Below are 17090 nucleotides of genomic sequence, written 5' to 3'. Positions count from 1 at the left end.
CCTGAACTAGGCACTAACTTTTTTACTCTGCCACTTGAGCCACAGATCCAGTTTTTGGATGCTTAATTGGAGGTAAGAGTCTCACACAGTCTTTTCTGCTTTGGGCTGGCTTTGAACCATGATCATCAGATCTTAACCTCCTAAGTAGCTAGGACTTTAGGCATGAGCCACTGGCACCCGACTAGGTATACATTTGTTCAATATGGAATTCAAATTTTCATTTATTTAAAGAGCAGTATTTTGTTTTGAAGCTTGTAGTGTAACTATCCATTAGACAAGTTCTTTGAATGTGTCCTTATTGTCCTGGGATAAGTGAAGAAAGAAGGAAAATGACTCAATTGTTATTTGCAATCATTGTTTCCACTCTCCCTTAATTTGTAGCCTTGTAGCTTAGATAATTTGGACCAGGAGAACAAGAAAACAATCTGACACATTCATTCACAGAAGAAGAAAACTTTCTCCAACAAAGAATGTGCCCTTGGCCATTTGGGTGGTTGATAAGGACTGAGGACATCCTGGTTCATTGAGTAAATAAGGAGAATCAGCCAAAGGACAGAAGTGTGGCCCCAGAGATGATTTTTCAGAGTTTTTGAGTGGAGTAAGTACAGGGACTTCCTTGCTCCCATATTCACTTACCCACTCAGGTCACTTCATAAATGCCCAGTCCTGACCCAGCCCCAGCCCCAGCCCCAGCCTCCAGTGGGGAGAAGCTCAAACACACAAATGAGTGACTTAGTGGCTATGCTACACACATCCGTTTGCACTACAGTGTTTTCCAAGATGAACTGAGACTACCCAAAACCAAAATTGAAAGGGAGTGACTATAAAGCAAAAGATAGTCAAGATCCTTTGCAAAGAAGGCTGGGGATGTGGCCTAGTGGTAGAGTGCTTGCCAAGCATGCATTAAGCCTTGGGTTTGATTCCTTAGCACCACATAAACAGAAAAAGCCGGAAGTGGCACTGTGGCTCAAGTGGTAGAGTGCTAGCCTTGAGCAAAAGAAAGCCAGAGACAGTGCTCCAGACCCTGGGTTCAAACCCCAGGACTGGAAAAAAAAAAAAAAAGGTAACCAGCTATTGGGAAATCCAGGGCTCCCTCTCCATCAGACAGTAAATACTCCAACAGAAGGAAGTTTGTGCTTCCTTAGCTCTGCTGCCTCTGATTGTCTCTGGGAGGAGTCTTGTGATTATTTTGGTTGACTTGGTTTTTGCTCCCAGGCTCAGTCACTGTTGGCTGGCTGGCTGACCTTAGGCAACTTACTAAGCCACTTTGAACTTCAGCTTTTTTTCATTTTATTTTTTCCTTTTTAAATGGAGACCTCAGAGGAGCTACCTCTATGATGTGTTGTATGGATTAAGCAAGGGGATTGTGGCCTTAGGATATAATAAGGGAAAAACAAATAAGCTATTTCTCTACTCAAACTTTCTCCCATACTCATCTTTGAGAACTCCAACCAATACTGAATTCACTAAACGAATGGGTTTTCACTAAAATGTATTCTGCCACCAACTTACCCCTCAGTACTACTCATATATATATTGCTAGTCCTGGGGCTTGAACTCAGGCCTGATCACTGTCCATAAGCCTCTCTGTGCTCAAGGCAAGTTCTCTATAACTTGAGCCATAGTGCCACTTCTGGCTTTTTCTGTTTGTATGGTACTGAGGACATGAACCCAGGGCTTCATGCATGCTAGGCAAGCACTCTACCACAAAGCCATCCAAGCCTCATATGTATAATATACATGATTTTTGAAGAGTTCAGGTCTATGAATAATTGTTTCTTCTCCTTTGCCAAATATTTTGTAATGCCAGTTTCATTTTTACAATGAAATCCCATAAACTTAACCATTAATCCTAAAATTTAAGCTAGGCCAGGCACCAGTGGCTCACACTTGTAATCCTAGCTCCTCAGGTGGCATGGATTAGCTTCCTGGTTGGTGAGTGTGCAGGTCTGGTATTACACTTAGGCAAGACTCTACTATAGTGGACTGTGAGAATCTGTAAAAACAAGGCCTGCTCTGGGTCACCTGACTTCATCTCGAACAGGAATGACCTACAGCAATGAGTTTACATCACTTAGTCCTGAATATGTACAAATATCAGTTCTTGTCAGGTACCAGTGGCTCACACCTAGTTGCACAGGAGGCTGAAATTTGAAGATTGTGGTTCAAAGCCAGCTTGTACACGAAAATTCCATGAGACTCTTGTCTCCAATTAACCAGCAAAAAAAACAAACAAACAAAAAACCCCACAAAAACACGGAAGTAGAGGTGTGGCTCAAGTGGTCCAGTGCTAACCAAGAGTGAAAAAGCTAAGGATCTCCTTCCTCGACTTTCTCTGGGACAGGGCACACAGGTACACACACACACACACACACACACACACACACACACACACACACACACACACGGCTTTGAGCTCTTATTCACATGGTTTGCTCCCTGGCTTAGTCACCACTGGCTGGCTGACCTCAGGCAAGATACTAAACCACTCTGAGCTTCAGCTTTTTCTTTTCTTATGCATGTGTGGCACATTCACACACAACCCCTTTCCCTGCCAAAACCCCAAAGAACAACAAAATCTACTTTAATTATCTGTGAGATTTAAGAATCTGAGCTGAATTCATGAATAGTTGTAGCTTCTTACCTTAAAAAGACAAGAAAGAAAGGATGCTCTGATTTAGCCCAAACACCCTGGCTGTGCTTCACCCAATCCTCTCACCTCACTTTACCCATTTCCCCCAGGACTAAAAACAGTTATGATTGAGAACTTGGACTGCTGGTTGGTATGAATGTGCAAATACTTCTCATGACCTGGAGCCAGGGTTCCTGCCCTGTGCCCGAGAGCTCCTGGGTAGAGTGTGTGTCACAGCCCCTTGCTCCCCACCACGGCTGTCCTCAGCAACTCCTGGGGTTCCACCCGGAGTGACCAACCCAACATTTCACACTGCGGATGGCCACTCCAGGAATACCCTCAGCTCAATGCTTATTTCCTATAATAATAACTATATGTGTACATATAAGATATATGTGTGTATATATGTGATATATATACATATATATATCACAGGGATGTCAGCTTATAGTTCTATTGGCCTCCTTTTTAATCATAAAGTTATTGCTTCTGAGAAGAGCCTTCTTAGTAAATGGAGCCACATGAGCATACCAAAATGAAAACTGATCTTTTTCTGCCCTTGCTGTCTGCATTTTAACAGGCTGTAGTAATAGAACTAGAGGATGTCTGTGTTGTTGTGATTTTAAAGTGTTTTCCTTCACTTGGTAGAAATTTGGTCTAGAATGTAAAAAGTGGGGCTGGGAATATGGCCGAGTGGCAAGGGTGCTTGCCTTGTATACATGAAGCCCTGGGTTCAATACCCCAACACCACATATATAGAAAACGGCCAGAAGTGGCACTGTGGCTCAAGTGGCAGAGTGCTAGCCTTGAGCAAAAAGAAGCCAGGGACAGTGCTCAAGTCCTGAGTCCAAGGCCCAGGACTGGCAAAAAAAAAAAAAATAGAATGTAAAAAGTGAATAGAAAATCTAGTATCATACTACCCAGGAGAATGCCAGATTCAAAGTAAGAAAAGAAAGGGGGTGGTGCAAAAACCAAGCTCTGCTCTTTCCCCTGTTGTCTCCACCAAGCAGCCTCTCCTGGCCTCATAAAGTTGTAGTAAACACCACCACAGACCTGGCCCTGCTGAACAGGGGAACTGGGAAGCTCTGGCCCACACTGGAGTTCTGTAGGAAGTGGCTGGTTGAGGGACACATGGATGCTGAATTCTCCCTAGTCAACACATCTTCCTGTTTTCCTCAGCCAGGCAAGCTAGGAGACAGGAAGACAAATGAGCTTGCTTGCTTGGATTTCATGAGAAGTTTGTGTCTGTCTGCCTTGGGCACTACTAGACAATGCCTAGCTAATCCCTTTACCACCTCCCATTTGTTAATGAAAGTGTAAGAATGGGAGCAGTACATGGGAAGATAGTAATTCACAGGTAGGAAGTAGTGCCTGGTCCCTTGAATTCTCTGAGTGCATAGAGCAGTATATGAAGCATGATTTAGTACAGAAATGGTCTATGAGAATGACTCACTCCCACAGTTGCTAGATGCTCTTGACTGAGCAGTGGTGATAAGAAAGAAGACCCCCTCCCTTTTCCACATCTAGAGCCACTCCTAGATGAGGCATAGCAGACATGAGGCAACCAGGGCCATGAGACATCAAAGGCCAAAGGCAATCTAGGCCAGCAATCTCTGCCCCTACCCTGAGTGGCACGGCCCAGAAAATTGGGCTGTGGCCTCCGCAGTGCCCTTAACCCACCTGAGTCATCAGGCTTTCATCTTGCTGGCTGGATCTACTTGATGCTGGACCTTGGTGTACAAAAGATCCCCACAGATGAAAGAAAAGGGAGGGAGGGAGGGGGGAGGAAGGACAGAAAGAGAGAGAGAGAGTTAAACATTGATTTAAACTGGTAATAAATCATATTTTTATTGTTTTATATTATTTTATAAATTTAGGAAACAAAATTAGGCTACAGGGGCTAAATGCTTCTCCCCACATTAAATGATCAGATTGAAGTCGAGCTAGCTAGTATCTACCCCACCCAACCAGGTTCTACCTTACTGATGAGGAAGAAATTGAAGGAAAACAATGTAAATGCTTTGCATGTAGGCCTTGGCTCAAGTGTGGCTCCTTCTCCATGAGAACATAGCAAGTAGGTAGGTGTAGGCACAGAGATGGAAAACAGTCGGTTGAGATAAGCAAGGGCTCCATCACCACACACTTACAGGTTATGATATTAATGTTAAAAATGTTCATGGTTTTCCTAATGGCAGTGGGAAGGATGTGTGTAGTCATGTTTTAGACCAGTAAGGCTGCCACATATAGGTTAGTTAGAAAGAGGCAGAGAGAAGAGACCTACAAAGACCAGTGAAGAGACTGTGGTTGTGATGCAGGCACAACTGTGCTTTGGGAGAGAAGACATTAAAAAGGAGAGAGAAAAAAAAGCAGCATCTGGTGGGAGCAGGCCCTCGGGTCACGTCAGAGAGGCTTGAGTCCCTTGGAAGCAAGGATTTGAGCTAGGTTCATTACCGATTGTTATTAGTTGGGGGAGAAGGAGAGTTTGACACAGGGTATAGGCAGTATAGCCTAATGTGGTCTTGTGTGTGTATGCATGTGTGTGTGTAATTTTTTTCCAGTGCTGGGGCTTGAACTCAAGGCATAGGCACTGTCCCTGAGCTTCTTTTGCTCAAGACTAGCATTCTACCACTTGAGCCACAGCACTGCTTCAAGCCTTTTCTGTTTATGTGGTACTGAGGCATCAAACTCAAGGTTTCATGCATGCTAGACAAGTACTCTACCACTAAGCCACATTCCCAGCCCTAGATAATTTTTATTATTGTTGTAGAGGTGATGTACAGAGGAGTTACAGTTACATAAGTCAGGTAATGAGTACATTTTTAGTGCATTTCTTTTTGAGCAATATCACCACTTACCTCACTTTTTCCCAGTTTTTCCCTCCCATAAGTTGTATAGTTCATTTTCAACATGGTGTCTAGTGAGTTCCTCTGTTGCATTTGTTCACCCTTTGTTCCTCCATTTCTGTGTCCCCTGACCATCCCAAAGACAGATAAAATAACAAACAAGACAAAACAAAAACAAAAACAGCAATGAAGAAAAAAAAAACACCTTGTTTCCGTTTCTTGGAGTTCATTTTGATAAAATTATTTTCTATGATCAAATGCACATAGCTATTGAGCCTTTGTGATCCTCTCCTGAGAATATCCTCTTTTGGACTCACTGTGTGAATGCCAAGAGACATGTATAATTTCTCATCTCCCAGTGTATTTCTCTTTCTATTATGATTCAGTGTGTTTCTAAGGTGGTTTTAATCGTGCCTCTCAAGTTCTGACATTATAAACATGTGTCACCATGCCCAGAATAATGACCAGTTATTTTTGCCAGCCTTTTCTGTTTTGAAGGATCTCACATTAGAAGTTCTTAGATTTAATGCTATCTGTAGGTCCCAATTCTTTTTCTCTACCCACTAAAGAATGAGAAGGCAGGAAAGTGTTTAAGGTAAACAGAGTAAGTTTATTTGAAAGTGAAAGGAAAACCATGAATGTAGAGACTCTCCACTTGGAAAGGGACCCCACAAAGAAGTCCAACAGATCCTAGTATGGGTTTCCTCTGATAACTCCTCCCCTGGGCTTTGCACTGATTTCTTGATGGCTTGTGCATGTGCATCCCCAGTTCTTTTCATTGGTTGAGCAGGCACTTAGGGCATTATGGGAAGAAAAAACATTTGAGCAGGAGCCCAAGGCACTATGAGAACAGGAAATGCCATGGTAGGCCATATAGTATCTGACATGTGTGATGTCTGCCACTTTTTATCCCTATCTGCCTAACAATTCTCCTTTTTTCCCTTCAGTTTGGTTCTCTGTGTATTTAAATCTTAGCATAGGCAGCACCAGTGATCCAGGCCTGCTACTCAGGAGGCTGAGACCTGAGGATCCCTGTTGGAAGCCAGCCAGGTCAGGAAAGTCTGTGAGACTCATATTCAATTGGCTATCAAAAAAGCTGGAGGTGGAGTTGTGACTCAACTGGTAGAATGCTATCCTTGAGGGGGAAAAAAAGCTCAGGGACAAAACCCAGGCCCTAAGTTCAAGACCCAGGACAAGCAAAAATTAAAAAAATATTCACATAGGCTACCTTAACACAATCAGCCCATGTAAAGCCACAAAGGCCTCCTGATCGGCTTGTGTGTTACCATGTGACTCTAGGAGGAAGTTCTCCAGACCTGTGCAAGGGAGCACTGAATTCACTGAATTCCTTGGCTCTGAGAAGAGTGCTCCAGAGGAATTCCTCAGAAGCCCTCCCAGCACTAGGAAGTGCTAGGTTTCCCAACTCCATGTCAACCCATAGCCCCAGGTCCATCCATGCTTGGTTCCTGGCTAGGTGACTGGAACAGAAATATAAAGTTTCTATCCTGCCAGATGATGATGCTTGTTTCTAAAGACAAAAATCTGGCTTGTGTAGGGAGAATATTTTGAGTGTTAGAACCTTTGTCTGAGTAGCAATGAATGATAGGGAAAATAAATCCTGGGTCGTCTTCTCTCCTAGTGGTTTTCTGGGATTGCCAAATGGAAGGGGAGATAGAGAAAGCTCAGTCACCTGAGAGGCAGGGACTCAAGCAAAACCAGCTATTGCCTCAACCACAGTGGAAACCACATCCTTATTCTTGATTCAGGTTTTTCATCTTTCTCTTTCTTTCCTTCCTCCCTTCCTTCTTTCCTTCCTTCTTTCTACTTTCCATTCTTCCTTCTTTTTTTGTGTGCTGGTCCTGGGTCTTGAACTCAAGATATTCGCTTTGGTGCTCAAGGGTAGCTGGTAGTTCCACTTCTGGCTTTTTGGTGGTTAGTTGGAGATAAAGAGTCTCACAAACTTTCCTACCTAGGCTAGCCTTGAACCATAATCCTCATATCTTAGCCTCTTGAGTACCTAAAATTACAGGCATGAGCCACTGATGCCCATCTTAAGGCCTTTCTGATCCAGGAATTGTTCTGTCAGAAGGGACCCAAGTTTGTTAAGTGCCCTTGTTTGCTGTGTACTCCTATTTGCAGAGTATATGCTGATTAACAGTTGACTTAATTAATTATCAGATTCCTGACTTTTATATTCTATTCAAGCTCAGCTATTTCTATGGATGGCATAAATAATAATGATCATCATCATCATAACAATAATAATAGTGCCAGTGTCTCCTGCCCATAATCCCAGCTACTCAGGAGACAGAGATCTGAAGATCACAATCTAAACCCTGCAGTGGCAGGAAAATCTGTGAGAATCTTATCTCCAATTAACCACCAAAAAGCTAGAAATGGAGCTTCGGCTCAAATTGTGCATGCTTGCCTTGAGCAAAAAAGCTCAGATACAGAAACCACGTCCTAAATTCAAGCCCAGGACTGGCACCAAAAGAGAGAGAGAGGGACAGGGAGAGGGAGAGGGAGAGAGGGAGAGGGAGAAGGAGAGGGAGAGGGAGAGGGAGAGGGAGAGGGAGAGGGAGGCTTGCCATTCTCTGGAAACTGCCAGACTACTGACTTTTGCAACCTATTATAGTGCTTTTTCCTCCTGCACAGGGTGTTCACCACCTTGTGGACATTTAGGGAACTGCCTCTTCCCAAACGTGCACTCAAAAGAGGAAATTAGAAGCTAGAGTGGACGCTGCCCTAACTACCCAGTCACCTGAAGTGAAGAGCAGGTTCTAGCATTGCCCAAAGGAGAAATACAGACCAGGATGAGGACACTGAATTCTTCTTTCCTGTTACTGTACTGCACATCTCTTTTGCCACTGCCTCAGGCCGTCAGCTTGTCAACCCATAGTCCTGCGAGTGATCATGGAACAAGACACTCACTGGATTCCAAGTCTGGTGCTTTTGTAAACATAAAATTTCTCAGACTTTTGCTCTTTCTCCAAAGGAAGCAAGAAAATGGGACTTTAATGTTGGAAGCAGCTGTCTCCTGATGTTTGCAATTACCCTTTGGTTATTGCACTCAAAACAGCTGCTCTTAGCACAGGAGCGTAGCAAGGCTGGTGAAGAGAGAGGTCCAGAAACAGCTTGGGATACAAAGGCACAAATTATAGGTTTGCATTTAACTTCCTAAAGGGCCTTGACAACTAGCTTATGTGCTTTAGGAGAACAGCACGTGGTGAGGAGGAGGCATTGGGTGGTAGACAGAAAATAAGATTCAGTGTCTCACAGCTCTGGTTTTTCAACCAGCTCCTCATCATGTGCCATTGTGAGACCTTGAGTACTTTGCCTTTTACAGGTAGTTGTTTCAATTCTTTTTTTTTTTTCTGTTTGTGGGCCTGAACTCAGAGCCTCACATTTTTGTTGTGTTTTTTTTGTTTTGTTTTTTGTTTGTTTGTTTGTTTTTGTTTTTGCCAGTCCTGGGGCCTGGACTCAGGGCCTGAGCACTGTCCCTGGCTTCTTTTTTGCTCAAGGCTAGCACTCTGCCACTTGAGCCACCGCGCCACTTCTGGCCGTTTTCTGTATATGTGGTGCTGGGGAATTGAACCCAGGGCCTCATGTACACGAGGCAAGCACTCTTGCCACTAGGCCATATCCCCAGCCCCAGAGCCTCACATTTTCTTTTCTTTTTCTTTTTTTGACTGTCCTGGGGCTTGAACTCAGGCTCTGGACACTGTCCCTGAACTTCTTTTGCTCAAGGCTAGCACTCTACCACTTGAGCCACAGTGCCACTTCTGGTTTCTTTCTGCTTATGTGGTACTGAGGAATCGAACCAAGGGCTTCATGCATGCTTGGCAAGCACTCTACAACTAAGTCACATTCCCAGCCCCCATACATGGCATTTTCACTCAAGGCTAGTACTCTACCAATTGAGGCACAGCTCCACTTCCTGCTTTCTAGTGGTTAATTGGAGATAAGAGTCTCACTGACCTTGCTGCCCAGGCTGGCTTTGAACCATGATAGTGAGCCTTAGGGGACCAATTTGTCTCCAATAACAAAGAGCCCAAACTATGTCATTATTCTCGATGGAAATAAGACATGAAGTATGACTGGCCATGGTAGTACATATGAGAGACTGGACAGGAGGATAGCCCATTTGAGGGTAGCCTGGGCTATATATTGAGTCACTGTCTCAAAGAAAAAGACAGCCACAGTGAACAGGGAGAAGGTGCAGTGAAAGAACTTATACAGATGGATGTTGAACTAAGCTGCCTCTGTGGCCACACCTTCCCCTCAGGCAGGCCCATGTGCAGGCTGGTGGGTGATGAAGCTCTCCCTAGGGACCCTTTGAGACAGGGCCTGCAGAATCTGACATCGGTGAGGACTGACTGGGGAGGGAATCTGTGTGCTAGTCAGTACCCTTAGTGAACATGGTTCTTCCAAAAGGAACCCAAGTAGATGGCTCATTTAGCCACAAAATCCATTTATCATTTCTGCTTGTTTTCCATTCATAATTCTAAGCCCTTGAATGGGTGTCCAGGATTACCAAAGGTTGCCTTCACCTTGTGTGCCTCATGTGCCTGCGAGGCACCATGCTGGAAATCTTAGGTATTTCATTGTCTCAACTGGCCTGAGAATTCAGGTTGTTATTTCATCCATTTCACAGTATGGAAAAGTTAAATGCCCAGTTCAGGGGAATAAGGCTGAGCCAGGATGGAAGTAGAATAAACTAGGAACCAGGCACAATGAATTCCCTGGACTCAAGAAGAGCTTAGAAAATGCCTACTGAGTTGAGAATGGAAGGATTTGTGTGCCAAAAGGGTATTTAGAAATGGGCAGATGCCTGGGAAGAATCTGAAAGACCAGCTACGTAGAGCAGCAGTTGGCAAGTTTAAAGCTCACTGTCATCCAGCCAGTGGTGCCTGGGCCTATAGCCAGCCCTGCACAAGGACTGACTTGATCAGCTCTGGCATGTTTATTTCAGGCAATCCACCTTCCAAAGAGGTGCCTGCTGGGAAGTACCCATTCATAGTCACTGCCGATGATGGGCGCAAGGTTCCTGTGGTCCAGGCCTATGCTTTTGGCAAATACTTAGGATATCTAAAAGTCGAGTTTGATGAAAAAGGAAATGTCATCACTTCACATGGAAATCCCATTCTTCTAAACAGCAGCATTCCAGAAGGTAAGTGAAATTCAGAAGGTCATGGTAATTAAAAAAAAAAATAGGTGGCTAGATTTACCTCTCTTTCCTCCATTTTTCAGAAAGAATCTAATACTTTTCAAGAAGTTAGCTTCTCTGTTGAGTTTACCCTCTTCACAGATGAAGTCTTTTTTAACTCCCTAATGCCCAAATTCCCATTTGCTTCTCCAAGTTTTCTCAGTATTAGATTCTTTTTTTTTTCAAACTGATGTACAGAGAGGGTACAGTTTCATTCGTTAGGCATTGGACAGTATTAGATTCTATGTCACTGTGTTTTCTGCCTTTGAAAAGCTTTATCCTAGCCAAATGCTGGTGGCTCATGCCTGTAATCTTTACTCTTCTGGAGCTGAGATCTGAGAATCACAATACAAAGCTAGCCTGGACAGGAAACGTCATGAGAGACTCTTATCTCCAATTAACCACCAAAAATCTGGAAATGGAGCTATGGTTCAAGTAGTAATGTGCTACCCTTGCGCAAAAACGCTAAGAGATAGTGTCCAGGCCCTGAGACCAAGTCCCAGTATTGGTGGAAAAAAAAAAAACAAAAACCAAACACCTTGATCCTGACATGCAAAAGCCAGTTTCAGCTTATGTCAATGACAGCATATGCTGAAATCAAAGGGGTTCAGTAAGTTCAAATAGCAAGCTGAGTGCTGGTGCCTCGTGCCTGTAATCCTAGCTACTCAGGAGGCTGAGGACTGAGTATCACATTTCAGAGCCAGCCCAGATAAGAAAGTCTGTGAGACTCTCATCTCCAGTAAGCCACCAGAAAGCTGAAAGTGGATTTATGGCTCAACCGTTGCAATGGATTAGCTTTGAGCACAAAAGCTCGGGGATAACACCTAGGCCCTGAGTTCAAACCCCACAGCAACAAAAAATAAAAAACAGAGTGATAATGTAGCCAGCCCAGATAAGAAAATCTGTGAGACTCTTATCTCCAATTAACCACCAAAAAACTGAAAGTGGCACTGTGGCTCAAAGTGGTAGAGTGCTAGCCTTGAGTGAAAAAACTCAGGGACAGAATCCAAGCCCTAAGTTCAAGTCTCGTGACTAGAAAAATAAAAATAAAAGAAGGAAGGGGCCAGGCACCTCAAAGTAGTAAAGCGCTATAGCCTTGAATGAAAAAACTCAGGGACAGCATCCATGCCCTGAGTTCAAACCTCATGACTTAAAAAAGAAAGGGAGGGAGGGAGGGAGGGAGGGAGGGAGGGAGGCAGGGAAGGAGGGAGGGAGGGAGAAGGAAGGGGCAAGGCACCTCAAAGTGGTAGAGCACTACTCTGAACAAAAAATCTCAAGAGAACAAAACGCTCAGGAACGTAACCAAGCCCTGAATTCAAGTCCCAGGACTGACTAAAAAAACAGGACCAAGCAGAACTCAAATCTTGGCCTCCATTCACTAAGGACCAGGTGTTATGATCAAGCTGCTCAGTACGATGGACCCAAGCTTTGGAAGTTCTTTTAGATAAAGTATCTGTTTTACTTTTTGGTCTAGGATTTAGAGTAAAAATGCATTCTATTTTTACATCACTTGCATTCATTCAACTTGCATAAGTTCAACTAATGAACTTACAGGTTCAGCAGGTACTTGCATTAAGATCCATCCCAAATCTAATTGCCAGGAACAGAACAGCTATGGCTAAGGAAATTGCATAGTCAAAGCTAAAATGTAACTGGAGATGGAAACTAATTTGCAAATGGGTTTTGACTCCTTCTCCAGGAATTACATTGTCAGATCTATTTTAACCATAGGATTCCTCTCTTCCTACCTTTCTTCTATCTTCCCTCCCCCGCCCCATTTCCTTCTAGATCCAAATATAAAGGCAGATATTAACCGTTGGAGGCTAAAACTAGATAATTACTCTACCCAGGAATTGGGGAAAACCATTGTGTACCTGGATGGCACCACTCAATCATGTCGCTTCAGAGAATGCAACATGGGCAACCTGATCTGTGATGCTATGGTAAGCAGTATGGAGTCGCAGAGAGCTATGTCTAGAGAGGGAGGATAGGAAGACAAGAGAAGAAAAAAGGTACCACGGGTACCTGTAGCACAATTGGGAATGTTTACACATTTACTACTCAAACAAAAGCTTGACTAATTTCACACCAAGTACGTTGGCAAAGTAGCTGACCTAGATTGAGTAGCCATCATTTTACGGCTGTGTAAGAACCTTTATTTAGCCAGCCACTGGTATACTATGCCTATAATCCTACCTATTCAGTAGACTGAGATCTGAGGGTCAAGGTTGGAATCCAGCCCCAGTCAGACAAATCTAAGAGACATTTTTTTTGCCAAGCCTGGGGCTTGAACACAGGGCCTGGGCAGTGGCCCTGAGCCTCTCTGTGCTCAACATTAGCCTTCTACCACAGTACCATTTCCAGCTTTTTCTGTTTATTTGGTACTGAGGAATCAAACCCAGGGCTTCATGCATGCTAGACAAGCACTTTACCACTAAGCCACATTCCTAGCTCCCAAGAGACTTATCTTCAACTAACCAGCAAAAAGCTAGAACTGGGGGTGGGGCTCAAGTGACAGAGTATCAAGCCTTGAGCAGAAAAAGCCAACTTAAGAGCACAAGCCCCTAGAGTTCAAGCCTTCGTGCTTGCAGAGCAAATAATTAAAACTTATTTTAAGATGTCATTCCTGGATATCTGAATTTTGGATGTGTCTTTCTTTCTGTAAGATAATCCAGTGACAAAGATAAACTCTGCCACCCTGAAGATGTTGCTAGGGAAACAGATAGACAGTGGATAAAACACATCTGCTTAGATCTTTGTCCACACTCTTCTTCCCCAATCTAACCACTTGGCTCAATAGAACCTACAAGCATTCTGATTGGTGCACAGTCTGGTGTTGTGACAGAGCTTGAAGGCACTGCCTGACCCAGAGGATCCTGGGAGGAGAAGCCCTCTAGGCCAATTCACACCAGACTTGGCTTGTATATCCACACTGTGCACACTCTGCAAGGGGTTCATTGTTCTGCTGTGGCTCTCTAGCCCGGGGAACAGGAGTTTTAGAAGGGCTAAGAGCTTTCTTGTTTTCAGAGTTTGAGAGGATCCTAATCACAACATCATATTTTGCTTTTAGTAAATTATATGAAGACTAAGAAGATAAGTAGACCAATAATGTTCTATGACTGCTAGCATATAAAACTAGTTCTAATTACAGATGAGAACTCTCTGGGAACACAGGTGAAGGGAGGAGCAATTTCATTTCCTCAGCAGAGCTAGCCAGATTCCTGGAACTGATCCTAAGGAAGAAGATTGAGAAAAGACTAAAATGTGTGCTACTGTTATAGATTAACAACAACCTTAGACACCCAGATGAAATGTTCTGGAACCACGTGTCCATGTGTATTTTAAATGGAGGTGGCATCCGGTCACCAATTGATGAGCAAAATAACGGTATGCTGCCTAGCCCTAGCTCCCTTTGTCCCTCTGTTCTCTCTGACCTGCTTTCTCCTGGTGCTCCAACCCTGAGAGTCCTGAGTAGTCTCATCTCCCCTCCCCTCTGCCATCACTCGTGTGCCAACATGCCAGTCCTTTAAGTTTGAGTTAGCTGTTCCTCGAGTTTGGTGCCTAGCCCAAAGGATCTACACATGGTTCTTCCATATATTCAGACAGACAGACATGTAGCAGCCATGCTTAACAGAATCTAAGATGGCCTACATTTCTGATTTGCAAAGCCAAGTTGCTGACGTAAGCAAAAGCCAACAGCATATCTGCTTGAGAAAAGAAAGACAAAATCGCCAATCTTCTGAGCAGGGAAACACAAGCTAATAAATTGGTATTTTAGTGTATTTATCTATACCTCACTAAGATTGTGAGATATGGCAAAAAATCAATTAGACAGATTACCAAAACACTCACTGATATGTTCTCAAACATAACTGGTATCAGTATGAAGCCCCAAACTAATTTTCTTGCCAGACAACAAGGACAGGTGGCAGGGACATGCCTATCCGAAGGAATGAGTTGTTTAACCACCTACTGGAGGCCATGCCCAAACCAGGAGATGAGGCTGAGAGTGGTGAGCTTTTGAACCCCAGTGAGCTCCTGCCCCCTTGCCTCCTGGTGTTGGACAGAACTCAGCTCCCCTCACCCCCACCCTATTTCCTCCCTACATTCCCTGTAGCCCCTCACTTTCTAGGTTTGCCTCCGTCCCCTGCTCAAGCTCCCTATAGGCCCTCACTTCCTCTCTTGATCCAGGGCACCTGGTCTGGGTGTTTTCTCAAGCTGTATTTCCCTGTTCACCTTCTCTGCGGCTACCATCAGGCACCATCACCTGGGAGAACCTGGCTGCGGTGTTGCCCTTTGGAGGCACTTTTGACCTGGTCCAATTAAAAGGCTCCACCCTGAAGAAGGCTTTTGAGCACAGTGTGCATCGGTACGGCCAGTCCACGGGGGAGTTCCTGCAGGTGGGCGGTAAGTCACTGATCAAGATGATGTGGGGAATGAGGGAGGAGGTAACAAACAGTACAAGAAATGTATCCAATGCCTAACATATGAAACTGTAACCTCTCTGTACATCACTTTGACAATAAATAAATTTAAAAAATATTAGAAAAAAAAATGTGGGATTTCCTGCTAGTTGGCTCATCTACCCACTCACAGGGACCTTTATGGTCAGACTTGTCCGAGTTTCTCCCCACTCAACACCAATACATCATCTTTCAATGTGTATGGACTTCCACAGCCCCTCATATTAGATTAGAGGTCACAGCTCCTAAGCCCTGGAAATGAGCAATATTTACCAACTTTTTATTTTTATTTTTTTTTGGCTAGTCCTGGGGCTTGGACTCAGGGCCTGAGCACTGTCCCTGGCTTCTTCTTGCTCAAGGCTAGCACTCTGCCACTTGAGCCACAGCGCCACCTCTGGCCATTTTCTGTATATGTGGTGCTGGGGAATCGAACCCAGGGCCTCATTATACGAGGCAAGCACTCTTGCCACTAGGCCATATCCCCAGCCCAATATTTACCAACTTTGATTTGGACATCAGATAGGCGCTCCATGGGAGTTCACCCTATGAACCACTGGGCTTATCAGTTGCTTGAGGTCTTCCTTCTAAAAGCTCCTTAGTCAGACTGTAATCCTAACTATTCAGGAGGCTAATCTCTGAGGATTGTAATGTGAAGCCATCCTGGGCAGAAAAGTCTGTGGGATTCCTATCCAATAAACCAGCAAAAAGCTGGAAGTGGGGTTGTTGCTCAAATTGTAGCCTTGAGCAAAAGAAAGGACTAAGGTATAGAATCTAGGTCCTGAGTTAAGTCACCAGTACTGGGAAAAAAAGTTGCTAAGCATTCTTAAAAATAATAAAACAACAAAACTTTTTCCCACTGTGTTTGTTAAATTGCCTATACAATGCCTAGGTTCAAAGAAATACAGGTAGAAATAAAGCTGATGTCTGGGAAGGCCAGCTAGATGCATAGACATACTAGTCCCATTGTTAGCAGAGCAAGTCCTCAACCTTGTACAGTGAAACACCTGACCAAGTTAAGCCTTCCATTATGGTAAACACTGAATGGAAATGCTTACCAAGGGCTTCTGAGTGCTCCCAACCCCCAGTAATTTAACATTCCAGAGAATTAATGCTTAATGATCAGAAAGTCTCTTCTGGTCACACTTCCTGACTTTCAATCATGGCCCCACTTACAGAGTGCTACTGAGTTGGCTAGTCTTCCTGGTCAGAACTCACTGCTGTTAGGGTTAAACAGATGGCTTGCCTTGGCCTGCCCAAGGGCAGAGCCCTGGCCTGCTCCTGTGGCATGATCCCAACACCCAGCATTTTTCCAGGAAGAAGCAGAAGAAACAGCAGTGTTCTTGTTCTGATGCTCTAGCAAGGTGCTGGGTACCTGCACATTTCGGGAAACTAGTCCAATCCCAAGTAACCACATTTTAGTCTTCAGAGTTGTTTACACATACCTTCTGACTCTTTTTCACATTGCTGAAGTTACTAGAGTGATTAGGGTCTTAGAGATGGGGGAAATGTGCCCCCCTCAAATCCCCGTTCTGATTCAATGCCAGTTTTCCTTCCAGTGGGTCCTAAAACTCCTGGAGGAACTCAAGATGGCCCCAAGCTGGGTGTCAGTGGTCCTCCTTCTAATTCTAGATACTTAGGAGGCTGAGAAATGAAGATCACGAGGTTCAAAGCTAGCCTGATCAGCAAAGTCTGTGAGACTTTTATCTCCAGTTAACCAGCAAAAAGCCTGAAGTGGAGCTGTGGCTCAAGTGATAGAGTACCAGCCTTGAACAAAAAAGCTAAGGACAGTGGCCTTGAGTTCAAGTCCAGGTGCCACATACCGCCCCCCTGCCCACACACACACACTCCATTACCCTAACTGAGAAAGGGTAACTACAACATCTATTTGATTTCCTGGATGAAATTTCACTTAGGCTCAACCTGAAGGAGAAGCATGTCTAGCACCT

The 17090-nt window shown here is 44.2% G+C and overlaps 1 protein-coding gene across 1 annotated transcript in view; it reads left to right on the top strand.

The window, feature by feature from the left end:
- Nt5e (5'-nucleotidase ecto) overlaps positions 1-17090 on the top strand; it is a 77938-nt gene that overhangs the window by 50586 nt on the left and 10262 nt on the right. Inside the window, 4 exon segments of the mRNA XM_048354528.1 lie at positions 10448-10645; positions 12470-12624; positions 13963-14068; positions 14939-15088. Coding sequence (XP_048210485.1) covers positions 10448-10645; positions 12470-12624; positions 13963-14068; positions 14939-15088 — 609 coding nt within the window.

This window comes from Perognathus longimembris, chromosome 9, assembly GCF_023159225.1.
Source record: "Perognathus longimembris pacificus isolate PPM17 chromosome 9, ASM2315922v1, whole genome shotgun sequence".
Taxonomy (NCBI): domain Eukaryota; kingdom Metazoa; phylum Chordata; class Mammalia; order Rodentia; family Heteromyidae; genus Perognathus; species Perognathus longimembris.
This window is presented reverse-complemented; position numbering and strand designations above follow the sequence as displayed.